Source organism: Cannabis sativa, chromosome 4, assembly GCF_029168945.1.
Source record: "Cannabis sativa cultivar Pink pepper isolate KNU-18-1 chromosome 4, ASM2916894v1, whole genome shotgun sequence".
NCBI classification, from domain to species: Eukaryota; Viridiplantae; Streptophyta; class Magnoliopsida; order Rosales; family Cannabaceae; genus Cannabis; species Cannabis sativa.
In genome coordinates, this window is record NC_083604.1 from 1,407,411 (window position 1) to 1,421,041 (window position 13,631).

The 13,631-nt window shown below is 30.3% G+C and overlaps 2 protein-coding genes and 1 long non-coding RNA gene across 5 annotated transcripts; all 3 read left to right on the forward strand.

The window, feature by feature from the left end:
* On the forward strand, window positions 1–1,666 carry LOC115712391 (uncharacterized). Of its 3 annotated transcripts, XR_009687184.1 has the most exons (4): window positions 1–754; window positions 898–994; window positions 1,096–1,178; window positions 1,268–1,665. It is a non-coding gene; the product is annotated as an uncharacterized LOC115712391 (long non-coding RNA). The 3 variants fall into 3 exon arrangements; XR_009687183.1 differs by having other exon boundaries at window positions 884–994; window positions 1,096–1,666; XR_009687182.1 differs by having other exon boundaries at window positions 1,096–1,664.
* A 1,014-nt stretch (window positions 1,667–2,680) lies between these two features.
* LOC133036509 (uncharacterized acetyltransferase At3g50280-like) lies at window positions 2,681–3,998 on the forward strand. The gene is made up of 2 exons (XM_061113049.1): window positions 2,681–3,074; window positions 3,337–3,998. Exons 1-2 carry the CDS (start codon window positions 2,681–2,683, stop codon window positions 3,996–3,998), a joined length of 1,056 nt encoding a protein of 351 aa, XP_060969032.1.
* Window positions 3,999–6,882: 2,884 nt separating this feature from the next.
* Window positions 6,883–11,792, forward strand: LOC115712147 (rust resistance kinase Lr10). The gene is made up of 3 exons (XM_030640389.2): window positions 6,883–7,772; window positions 10,152–10,184; window positions 10,692–11,792. Exons 1-3 carry the CDS (start codon window positions 6,944–6,946, stop codon window positions 11,786–11,788), a joined length of 1,959 nt encoding a protein of 652 aa, XP_030496249.1. The 5' UTR covers window positions 6,883–6,943; the 3' UTR covers window positions 11,789–11,792.
* Window positions 11,793–13,631: the final 1,839 nt, after the last annotated feature.

Here is a 13,631-nt window from a genome sequence, read left to right on the forward strand (position 1 = left end):
ACCATGGAAAAAACATATGCATAAACAATAGGTGTAATTATTATTGCTTAAATTTTATTTTAATTTATTATTGTGATTTTTGAGTTTATTTTGATTTTGACATTAGTAATTTTCTTAATCTCTATTTTAACATTGGGGTTTTATTTTAAGAATCATGTGGTAAAGCCTTATTTATTTATTTTTTGGGAGCTTCTAGCAATTTCAGTTGGTGATAAAATGTTGAATTTATTGGTGATAGGATGTGGTCCAGCAGGTCTTGCTTTAGTCGCGGAATCGGCTATGTTAGGATTAAACATTGGACTCATTGGGCCAAATCTCCCTTTCACAAACAGTTATGGTTTTGGGGAAGATGAATTTAAAGGTACCTTGCTTTGTTTTTATTTTTGATTTTTTTGATTTCTATGCTCTATACTATTTATGATGTAATATATTATTTGACATTGTTTTAGTTTTTAATGAGTTATTTGGTTGTCGCTTTCTCTCAGCCAACTATTGTGAGAAAATTTGAGATAAGCTACTTAAATACTATATCATATTACTGACTTTTTTTCCTTTAGAAAAAGTCTACTTCTGCTATATATTATAGAATTTAATATATTGAAATATGCATTGTTTTCATATCTCGGACTTACAAGGTGTATTAAGCTTGTATGGCAAGAGACCATAATTTATCTTGACAAGATAATACTATTCTGATTCGCTGTGCTTATGAACGAGTTAGTCATCATTTGCTTCAGGGAGAGTTGTTAAGAAGGTAAGGCTTAAGGCATGTTCAGCAAAAAAAACATCATATTTATACATGCTAAATTGCTAATAGTAACTTTTTAGTGAGAATTATGGAAATGGTATCCATAAATATGTGAAACGTATTAATTTTTCCTAGATGTGTGGAGTCAGGTGTTTCATATCATGATTTAAGAGTGGCAGGCATTGTTGGAGCCGCCAAAGGTCATAGTCTCGTAGCCTGTGAACAAAATATCGTCATTTCTTACAGGTTTTTTGTTTGATTTCTTAAATGGGGACTTCTTTAATATAGGTATCATTGCCTCCTCCCAATTCTAACGTAGTATTAAAGGCTTGTTACTGTTGCATTAGGAACTACTTCAGGTAAACTAATGGAGTATGAGGTGGGCGGGCCAAAGGTTTCGGTGCAAACTGTGTATGGTGTGGAAGTTGAGGTAGAATACATATCTAATAACTTCTCTCAACTTTTTGGTTGAATTTAGTCCATATGATCCCAATCTGATAGTTTTCATGGACTATATAGGGATCACTTGTTCCAAGCATAGAAGAAGATTACCCAACTTTTCTCTATGTGATGCCTATGTCTACAACAAGATTCTTATTTGAAGTTCCTCCAGTTGTCATCATTAGTTTTGTTGTGTTATGTGATTCTTCACCATAATAGCATGAAGGGAAGAACATGTATATGACTGCTTATGATTTCAGACTATCTTTCCAAAATACAAAGTTATATAACTATGTTTTTCTTATTATTCCTTTTTAATACAAAATATTGTTCACTTAAATTAATGAATTTTATTAATATAGAATACAGTTTAAGTTCTTTAAGATTGAAAGAATAAAATTGAGCTCATGTAAACAATGGTTATAAGAGAGTTGGTAGTGGTGATCCCTCATTTTATTGGAGTCATTTCTCATATTTTTGAGCTGGTGGCTTATAGATTTAACTCTTAGCTCTTCCAAGGGCTATAGCTTCAGGAGTTGTTTTAGATTCATATGAGGCTTTTAAACATGGATCATACGTTTAAAGAAAATAATTCACAAGAAGGTGTCTTATTTATCTGTATTTGTTTAAGGCACACAATTAAGAATTCTTAAATATATATATATAAATATAAATTCTTAAATTCTTAAATATATGTATTTTTGTTGCATTCCCTATGAGCAAAAAGAAACGTCACTTTATCTCTTTTTGTCTTGTTTGTTTTTTTTTTTTTTTGATAAGTTTTTTGTCTTGTTTGTTGATTTGTTTTGCTTAATCAATTCTTGAGAAGCGTTTTTTTTAATTATTAAAACAATACATTTAGAAAATTTTGTACTTTATTTTTTTTTTAATTTAAAGAAACTTAGGACATTGATTTAGCTTAAATTTCATATAGATTCATTTTGCTTTTATTATATTTAAACTAATTTAATTTTTATCTTTTAAAACTTTACACAATCTAAATTTATTTCTTTAAATTTTACACAATCTATTACTTTTTTCTTAAAAAAAAAATTACTACTATGCTTTCTACTATTATCACACTATGTTGAACATTATCTATTTAAAATTTACAAACAATATTTTTTTAGCATATATATAACCTTAAAAAAAATTAAGTATACGTGACTGACTTGGCACGTAACTTCAATCTAGTATATTCATTATGTGCGTATACTCATTTCTCACTACTCTCACAAAATTAAACCAAACCCCTCTTATACCCAAAAAAAAAAAAAATGGAGCAACATAATATTTCTTCAAAAACTCATGAAAGTAAGATTGAGTTAACTCAATCTGACCTATTACTCATACAACATTACTATATCCAAAAAGGTCTTCTCTTCAAAAAACCACAAGATCAAATTACCTTCTCTCATCAATGGATCCAACGCTTAAACAGATCTTTCCTTTTCACTCGATATTTTCTTTCCACTCTCAGGTTGCCTTGTCATGACCCCAAACGACGACGTTCACTCTACTAAATCATTCTTCATTGACTGTAATAACGGAGCCGGCGCTTCATTTGACCACGTGGCATTAGACGGCGTTACAGTGTCAGATATTCTCGACCCGATTTATATCTCGAACGACGTCGTTTACTCTTTCTTTCCATTAAACGATGTTCAGAATTACCAAGGAGTTTCGAAGCCGTTAGTTGCCGTTAAAGTAACGGAATTAGTTGACGGCGTTTTCATCGGTTTAAGTATGAATCACTCCGTTGCTGACGGTACTGTATTTTGGCTTTTCTTCAACACTTGGTCTAAAATCTCTAACGACAACGAGAACGACGTCGTTTTAGCCAACACTCCTCATCTCGTTTTCGACCGCGAACAGTTTTCTAACGGTAACGTTTTCCCAATTCGTGTACCGTTCAATATTCCAAATCACATAATAATAGAAAGAGAAATGCTAAAGGGCACCACTGGTGCCTAGCACCCTCCTACGTGTCAATATCGCTATTGGTGCAATTAAGTATCGGGTCCCATATAGTTTAATATAATAATTTTTATAGAGTATCGCTAGCCAATTGCAAGTCGACACATTTAGAAGGTGCTAGGCACCACTGGTGCCCAATAGCAATGCTCTAATAGAAACTCCCAATTCAGCATTAAAGCAAAGAATGTTTAGTTTTTCCCAACAAAGCATAGCCAAACTCAAAGCAAAAGCCAACGCTGAAATGACCGAATTACCCTTCCCAACAACAACCAAGATTTCATCCCTTCAAGCTGTTATGGCTCACCTATGGGTCTCCATAACCCGAAACCGAAATCTCAAACCCGAACAGGAAGTGAGCTACAGCATCGTAATGGGTCTGAGGCAAAGAATGGAGCCACCATTAGCAGAAGGGTATTTTGGGAATGCTGTAGTGTTTGGGAGAGTGGAGACCACAGCTGGAAAGCTGGTTGAGAGGAATGGATTGGGCTGGGCCGCATTGCAGATGAACATTATGATTGGGTCCTACACAACGGAGAAAGTAAATGAGTACTTAAGGAGTTGGGCCGAAAGCCCAAAGTTGGCCACATTCACTGCAGAGCCCGGGTTTGGATTAATGACTGGTAGTTCACCAAGGTTTAATGTTTATGGGAATGATTTTGGTTGGGGAAAACCAGTGTGTGTAAGAAGTGGTAAAGCAACTAAGTATGATGGGAAGTTGACTGTCTTTCCAGGGGTTGACCATGGGAGCGTTGACTTTGAGGTTTGTCTTCGAGCTGAGACACTTGAGTCCATGGCTTACGATCAAGAGTTCTTGGACACTTTATCTATGTGAAAGTTTGTTGATGAGTTTATTATTGTGATGTAAAAGTTGATGAGTTTGTTTTCATGGAATTAATGAAAAATTCTAACAATTATATATTGTTATTATTTTGGAAAGAAGTCCCAACACAATTTAAACATTAAGATGATAATTAAAAAAATAAAAAATTTTAGTATGAAGTGTAAATAATTCAATGATTAAATAAAGGAGAATTATCTTATATTGTTTTTTTATTTTTTATTTTTAATTTACGGTTTGGGTTTTTGAAGTAGTTTTTCCAATAGTTTCTATATGGGTTGTTATACTATTATTTGTTGTGATTTAAAATTTCTATGTAGTATCCGTAAAAATATTAAAAAAAAATATATATTATTTTAAAGTATAAAAATGAAAAAATTCTTAAATGAATAAATAGGTATGTATTTATGAGAAAAAAAATTACAACCAAAAAGAAATAAATATCTAAAATAGAAGGAAAAATAAACATGGAAATTTCAGCTTTCATTTGCTGTCTCTTCTTTTTTCTCTTTTTACCAAGTCTTCGTAATTACATATACAAGTCAAAGCACAAGCAAAGAAAATTCTACTTCTCTTGTTTGTCCACTTGTACGTACGTACACCAATAATATAATTATTAATGATAAGCTTTAAATGTGCACATATACTCCATAGTCCATACAACCACACCCTCCAAGAAAAAAAATATCACGATGAAATTAATGTTGTTCTTGATTTGGGTGGCTACCCTTTTGTGTTGTTCACTAGCACAAAACCAAGCCATAGATAATTCAAGATACAAAGCTTGTGCACCAAAATCTTGTGGTACAGGTCCCAACATAAGTTACCCTTTTTACATTGAAGGTGTAGGAAAAGACTACTGTGGACGCCAAGGCTTTCGAATCGCTTGTCAAAACAACAAACCGATTTTCCAAACCGATTGAGGTCCTTAAATCATAAAGCACATCTTCTACAAAAACAATTCCCTAAAGATAGCCGATTTGGATGTAGTTGACATTATAAACTCGTTCTTATCAAGTTTGGAGAAATCTTTGGTTTCTTGTGCCTCGAATTCTACTCATTCAACTCTAGTTGCTTTGGTGCCAAACAACGACAATTTGGGGAATACTATTAATGGTTCGAAGCAATATTGTGAGAAATAAATTGCTGTGCCAATTAACCTGAGTGGAAATAATTATAATAATCAAAGTATTAAAAGGGTGAATTATATTAGACTTTTGAAGGATGGATTTACTTTGTTGTGGTACGAGACAAATTCTCATTTATGTGAAGAGTGTGAGAGTAGCGGCGGGCGATGTGGGACTCAAAATGGTGGCCTTGTTTGTTTCTGTCCTAATGGAACTCAATCCTCAACATGTGTTGTTCAACCTAAAGGAATAGAAGCTCAAGGTACTAACAAAACTACTAGTAAGTTTCATAATTTCATTTTAAAATTTGTGTTTTCTTTTTTCTAGCATTTGCTATTAGCACTCAAGGTTCCAAGTAGAAGTAGTGAGTATATTTAATATGTGTGATTTGTTATTAAATTTAATATAGGATATATTTTTTTATTTATTTATTAGTAATAAAGGAAATTATATTCTATATGATTTTTTAAGATTTATTTACAAAAATATGACATTTTTAGGTTTGGGCATTTTTTATGGCATATTTTAGTTTTTAAAGTATTTTATGGTATTTTTTATGTCATATATGTGTAAATTTAATTTTTAAAGTCCATATTTGATGTTTTGATAGATTATTTCAAAGAAAAAAAAATCTTAAAACTATTTCTTCTCCTCCATTCAAGTATCCTACATGTCTCATCCGTCAACAATCCACTTATCAACCTCCGTTCACCAGAGACACATCTGGCGACCGGCGACCCACACATTCGGTGATCGATGGCTCAAACGTACCCTTAATATGAGATTTCCACCACCAAAACGTACCCTGAAACGTACACATTTGTAGGTACCTGGTTAAATAAATTATCACGTGGTAATTCCTGATTGGTCCAAGTCATTAAATTTTTATTATTCAAAAAAAAAAAAAAGTTCAAATATACCAATAAAAAAATGACTCGGGAATATAATGACTTTACATTTAATGGTTAGGTACCTACAAAGTTCTAGAAATATAACTTAAGTATTATTACTAAGGGTGTTCGCGGTGCGGGTGGTGCGGTTTTTTTTTCATTTTTTCAAATCAATCTGCACATACGGTTTTTCTAATTTCCCAAACTATACCCGTACCGTGAAACTAAAAACTCACAGAAACCGCACTGCAAAAAATAGTGCGATGTGGTGCAGTTTCTGCGGTTTCTACGGTTTGGACTATCACTAAATAATTAAACTATCACAAATACAACAAACCATGAGCAAAACTTGTCAAAATACCATAAAGCTTGGAAATAAATATGAAAAAAAAATTAAGTGTCAACAATACAATAACTAGTAGACTTTGAGTTGAACATTCACATATTGGACCTAAATAAATATAAAAATTAGTATTTTTATAATATGCAGTGCGGTGCGGTTTGAACCGCATATTAATAATTTAAAACCGCAAACCGCACCGCACCGCGCGGTTTAGGAAAAATTCAAACTGCGACCACACCGCAAAGAATTTCAAACTGTATTTTTTTTTTTGCGGTACGGGCGGTTTAATGAACACCCCTAATTATTACCGCCAAAAATTTAACTTAGGTATATATTTGCAACTAAGAATTAAACTTAAGTATTTATCTCACAAATTACTCTACTCTTTTTCTCTTTTTATCAAGTCTTTGTGATTACATATCCAAGTCAATGCACAAGAAAAGAAAATTCAACTTCTCTTGTTTGTCCACTTGTACGTACACCAATAATGTATTATTAATAATAAGCTTTAACTGTGCATATATACTCCACACTCCATACTCCATACAACCACACACCCTCCAAGAAAAAAAAAATATCATGAGTAAGCTGATGATGAAATTAATGTTGCTCTTCATTTGGGTGGCTACCCTTTTGTGTTGTTCACTAGCACAAAACCAAGCCATAGATAATTCAAGATACAAAGCTTGTGCACCAAAATCTTGTGGTACAGGTCCCAACATAAGCTACCCTTTTTACATTGAAGGTGCAGGAAAAGACTATTGTGGACGCCAAGGCTTCCGAATCGCTTGTCAAAACAACAAACCGATTTTCCAAACCGATAGAGGTCCTTACATCGTAAACCACATCTTCTACAAAAACAATTCCCTAAAGATAGTCGATTTGGATGTAGTTGACACTGATTGTGTTGCTCCCAACCACTATTTCCAATTTAATAGAGGTCTAAATTTCACATTTAGCTCGAACCACGGGAACGTTCAATTCTTCTACCGATGCACAACCAACTCGTTCTTACCAAGTTTGGAGAAATCTTTGGTTCCTTGTGCCTCGAATTCAACTCATTCAACTCTAGTTGCTTTGGTGCCAAACGACGACACTTTGAGGACTACTAATAATGGTTCGGAGCAATATTGTGAGAAACAAGTTGCTGTGCCGGTTGATCTGAGTGGAAATAATTATAATAATCAAAGTATTAAAACGGTTAATTATATTCGACTTTTGAAAGATGGATTTACTTTGTTGTGGTACGAGGCAAATTCTAATTTATGCGAAGAGTGTGAGAATAGTGGTGGGCGATGTGGGACTCAGAATAGTGGTCTTGTTTGTTTCTGTCCTAATGGAACTCAATCCTCAACATGTGTTGTTCAACCTAAAGGAATAGAAGCTCAAGATGCTAACAAAACTACTAGTAAGTTCCACAATCTCATTTCAAATTTTGTGTTTTTTTTAATCAATATAGTAATATAGGACCTATTTTTTTTTATTAATTATTAGTTATAAAGGAAATTACACTCGTATGGTTTTTTGAAGACTTTGTTACGATGTGTAGATAGATTATTTTTTTTAAAAAAAAAAATATATCTTAAAACTATTTCTTCTCCTCCATTCAAGTACTCTTCTTGCCTCACCCCAACCGTCCACCTACTGAACTCTGTTCACCAGCGACACATTTGGCGACCAACGACCCACACATCTAGCGATCAATGGCTCAAACGTACCCTAGATAAGAGATCTCCACCACCAAAACCCCAAAAGAACGAACGAATTTCGCTGCAGTTGGAGATCTAGAAACCAATTTCTTAAATTGGAAAATCGGTTTCATAATAAACACATCTTATATGAGTTTTGGTATTCGTAACTAATTTCTTCTTTAAGAAACTAATTTTGCTTTTTTAATTCATTGCCTTAATAAAATTCTTTTTAATTGATTTTTTCATCAATAAACTAGTATCTTCATTATGAAAATAGTTTTCATTATATAGAAGTTAAATTTATATACAAATTTTTAAGTTTTTTATGGTATTCTTTCTTATTTATAGTGATTTATTCCATATTTTTAAATTTTTTGTAAAAAAAAAAATCATATTTGGTGTAATTAAATTTACATATTATATATGTATATATATTCATTTTTTTTTTTAAATAACCCTTCGTTATATGATATGATTATTCAATATTTTATTAAGTGTAGAGTAAAATTTTAAAAATAGGTATTTTATTTTAAATATAAAATAAAATTTAATTAAGTTTTAAATAGTTTTTTTAGCATGTTCCAACCAATCAATTTTTATTTTTATTTTTGAAAAATATATATATTTATATTAATAGAAAAGTCTCTTGGACTGAGGGACCATAGACAACAATCTCAATCGTCCACCTTAATGACGATCCACTAATAATTATTTTTAAGATTTATTAGAGTCAGTTAGTCTTAGTACTATTACAAAATATCATTCCACTAATATTATAATTATGTATTATTATGTATCATATATTTTAATCTAATAATTATTATAAAAAAAAAAAATCATTAATTATTTCTCATGGGTTACTTGGTAGTGTTGTGCCAAAATAATTTCCACAAGTGTATCTTTCTCAGTCATATTTCTACTTCTTTTTCTCATAAGACTTTTCAAGAGTAATTAAGCTACTGAAAATGAAAAGTCAAAGAAAGACCACGTGACTTTTCTGTACATATTCACCACACGACTCAATCAACCAACTGTTCAAGAAAATAAATGAATAAAAATAAATATAAAATATGATGAAGAAAATTTACAACCACAATCAATAAATAAATAGTTTGAAGGTTTTACTTATAGATTTTTTAGAAAATTAGCACCCCTTAAAATAGATATTTGATACACTCTTATCACTCTAAATAATTTTTTAGTCAAATTTTTTCTTATGGTCATGTACGTTATAGTTATTTAAGACATCCTGCAAAATTTTAAGAAATTTAGTAAAGTTTAACACGCCGAAAATTACGTTCAAACAGTGTATGCGTGACTATTTTATTTTATACACGTGTAAAATAGACTCTTTAAACATTGTTTTCTATATTATAAATTATTCGGAATTTCTCAAAATTTTATAAGTTATCTTAAATAGCTATAACGTAAATGAATATGAAAAAAAATTAGACTAAAAATTTTTCTAGATGCCGAAATAAATCAAGAGTGTATCAGTACATCTCTTTTAAAGGAATGTATTGTAGAATCACCCAGATTTTTTTAGTATGACAAAAGTCTGGAATATTATTCTTTTTTATTTGCTCAACACTGAAATATTAATATACTTGAGTCCATAAGTAATTTTTCTCTTTATAACGTAAAACTCACCCCTCACAAAGAATAGTTATTTTTAGTAACAATTTTTTAGTCACAAAATACTTATAGTTATAACAAAAAATTACTTGTGAGTAAAACATAATATTTAAATATAAGTTGTCACTAATTTAGTTTTAGTCACAACAAGTATTGTAACTAAAAACACATTTAGTCGCAACAAATTGTAATTTTTGTAACTAATACCTTTAGTCACAAAAATTTTTAGTCACAATATATAAATAATGATTTATAATTAGTCACGATTGTTTTATTTTTAGTCACAAATTTTATTATAACTAAAAATAAATTTTGTTTTATAGTGCCTTCTAATTCTAATTACATTGATTCTATAGTGATCTAATCAAAACAAAATATTAATGACAATACACTCTTTGTATTATGTTTACACAAATTGTTAGTGTACTTACAATTAAATATATTTTATGGATCTTTTGCAGGAAGACACAACTTGGTCATTAAAGCATCAATTGGTAAGTAAAAAAGTTCTAATAATCTTATAATTAATCAAATTTTTAAATGCAAAATTATACTTTAACTTTCTATTTTAATTTCTGCGTCTGAAAATATATATAAAATATTTTTTTATAACTTTTTTATAGTAATATTTATTATAGTTACAATATTAAATTTGTAATTTTTTATAAAAAAGAAATCGAATAATTTATAGTATCAACAACAAAGTTACTATTTCAATTTACCATATATATTCAAAAAACTATAAATATACTTTCAACACTATAAACTATTTGGGATTTTTTTAAAATTATAGTGTTGTAATTATAACGAACATTGTTGTGAAAAAAAAAATACCCCGACATATGTTTTTGAGGTGAAAATTGAGAAAAAAAGTTGTAATTAGCACACCTTTTTTAAAAATATTTTTTAGTACATATATTTCTTTTTTTGAAAAGATTTCTTGGTCAATTTTAATTAGTAATTACTATTAAATTGGTTGTTTTTCCTTCTATTGGTTTCAGCTGCAGGAGTTAGTTTTGGAATGATTCTAATTATAACACTGATTTTTTTCATCATGAAGAAAAAGTCTATTCTCTTTTGGAAAAAGAGCCAAACTCATCAAAACGTGGAAGCCTTTCTAAGTAATTATGGACCACTTCAAGTTAAGAGATATAGCTATTTAGAGGTGAAGAAAATAACAAACTCATTCACTGAAAAATTAGGCCAAGGAGGATTTGGTGATGTGTACAAAGGAAAATTAGACAACGGTTGTGATGTGGCTGTGAAAATTTTGAATGATTTAAGAGATGTTGATGGTGAAGATTTCATCAATGAAGTTGCAACAATTAGTAGAACCTCCCATATAAATGTTGTCACATTATTGGGATTTTTTTTCGAAGGTTCGAAAAGAGGTCTAATCTACGAGTTCATGCCTAATGGATCTCTCGAAAAATTCATATTCAATGTGACCCCTATTGACTCGACCAAGAGCCAATTAGGATGGGATATGCTTTACCAAATCTCACTTGGGATTGCTCGAGGCTTAGAATACTTACACAGAGGTTGCAACACGAGAATTTTGCATTTCGATATCAAACCTCATAACATTCTTTTGGACCACAATTTCGTGCCCAAAATCACTGATTTCGGCCTAGCCAAAATTTGTACAAGGACTGAGAGTCTCATTAGCTCTATAATGGGCCCGAGAGGGACGGCAGGGTACATTGCTCCTGAAATTTTTAGTAGATGTTTCGGCGGAGTTTCACACAAATCTGATGTGTATAGTTATGGAATGATGATTTTGGATATGATTGGTGGGAAATATAATGAGGATATTCAAAGTGAAAATAATAGTGAGATATATTTTCCACATTGGATTTATAAACGTCTTGAGGTGAATCATCATGATGAATTGGGATTGGAAGAAATAATTGATGATGAAAAAGACATAGTAAAAGTGAAGAAACTTATAACTGTGAGTTTGTGGTGTATACAAATAGCTCCTTCTGATAGGCCTTCAATGAGTGAAGTTATTGAAATGTTGGAAGTTATGAGTTTCAACTCTTTGCAATTACCACCTAAGCCTTTCTTGTCTTCTCCTAATTCAAAGATGTTCTAAAAGTTGTTCTAGTATTATAAACATTCAATATTATTGTAATCTAAATAATTTTCTAATTCAAATGGAATATGAGAGAGGAATGGATATTATAAAATCATATATAAGTAAGTATGGTTGTGTCATTTTCAATAGAGTCTTGTACTTAGTATAGGCACTAGAAGTAACATTAGTAGTATTAAGATCCTATCATTCAATATAGGGTGTGAAAATTTTGATAATGAAATTATAAATTTGTCAATTAAGGAAGATGAGGACTATTCTTCATCTTATTGGACTCTTCATCACTTGCCTTAGTAACCATGAGAATGTTAACACTCTCAAAATGTGCTTTACTTCTTGGGTGAAGAATGGTGATCGTTGGACTAAGAGCATCACCAAGGAGGTTTCATATTTGGTGATGTTGTGGAATTGGCCCTCCAACATAGCTGCAAACATTACAATAAATTATCGTGTGTGCTACAGTGCACGGCATATATGTGGTGCACTGTTTACACGGCATACTTTTTTTCATTTTTTTTTTATATATATAATTAATTTTGTCTATGTTTATATTATTAATTGTATTTATTAAATTACAATGTGTTTTTTTTTTTAAATTGGTACACTGATGTACTTCTACCTATTTCGAAATTTTAGACTTTTTTTTTATAGTAGGGTACATTATACTTATTTAAGACATCCTGCAAAATTTTGAAAATATTCGGATAAATTTAACACACTGAAAATAAAGTTCAAACTATCGGGTAACTCTTTTATTTAGAGAGTTTATTGTAAAAGCACCTTTTAATTTATTGTGTGTAAATTTAAATATGAATACTATAAATTATTTTTATGGTAATAAAAATAAATTATCAATGCACATCTTTAAAAGTGGTATACTGATATACTCCTACTTGTTTCGGCAATCGAGAGACAAAAACAATTCAATAATGTGAAAGATTATTTTCTGATCTACCGAGATAATCATAATATGGATTATAATCTTGTGGGGCATGATTAAGTTTTACCGATTTTACAGTATTATTATCTTTTAACAATTGTACTGATTTTTTTAAATTAATATAATATTAAATTTTTTACTATTATTAAAAATTTAATATAATAATATGGAATATTTTTTTAGTGTAATTTTTTGTGTTATATTTGGAGTAGAAATAAGTTTTGACACTAAATTTGGTGATAGTGTGACACCAAATTTAGTGTACTCCTTGGAGATGCTCTAAGGCTTTGAAACAAAAGGGGTTTATCTTCTCAAGAGATTTATAGCATGTTTATTATACAATATTTAGAATCAAAATAAATTAATAGAGAAATATAACGGAATAAATAAAAAATAATCGAATCAATATTTGTAATATGTTGTTAACTAAAATTGTTTGGAAAATGAATGATAATAGTATATGGTAATTATTGTGTAAGACATATTTTAAAAGATAAAATAATCATTATAAATTTAATATTAAAAAATAAAATAAAAATAAATATAAACCATTACCCTTAATGATATTCTTTAAAAGAAATTGGTAAAAAAAATTCTCTTTTTCTTTTCACTTATTTAATCAAGTTCACATTTTTTAATTTAATAAATTGAATATGCAAATATAAGGGTGGGTATATACCATTATAGATTGGGTATGATGGAGATGAGAAACTTTTTTTTTTTTTTTTGATTTAAGCGTTTATATATTACAATCATGTTTTACCTGGAACTCGAACCCAGGACCTCCAAGACACACACACCTACCTATGGCCACTTGAGCTAGCCTCAAGTGATTGATCGAGATGAGAAACTGATATTGATAGACCACAATCATAATCATAATCATACACTAGTACTTCAGAA

Bases quoted from the DNA above. Each gene is read 5' to 3' on its own strand.
- LOC133036509 (XM_061113049.1), top strand. From the start codon at position 2,681: ATGACCCCAAACGACGACGTTCACTCTACTAAATCATTCTTCATTGAC. The intron at 3,075-3,336 runs GTAACGTTTTCC...CTCCCAATTCAG, and splicing joins CCGCGAACAGTTTTCTAACG to CATTAAAGCAAAGAATGTTT.
- LOC115712147 (XM_030640389.2), top strand. From the start codon at position 6,944: ATGAGTAAGCTGATGATGAAATTAATGTTGCTCTTCATTTGGGTGGCT. The intron at 7,773-10,151 runs GTAAGTTCCACA...GATCTTTTGCAG, and splicing joins AGATGCTAACAAAACTACTA to GAAGACACAACTTGGTCATT. The intron at 10,185-10,691 runs GTAAGTAAAAAA...TATTGGTTTCAG, and splicing joins GGTCATTAAAGCATCAATTG to CTGCAGGAGTTAGTTTTGGA.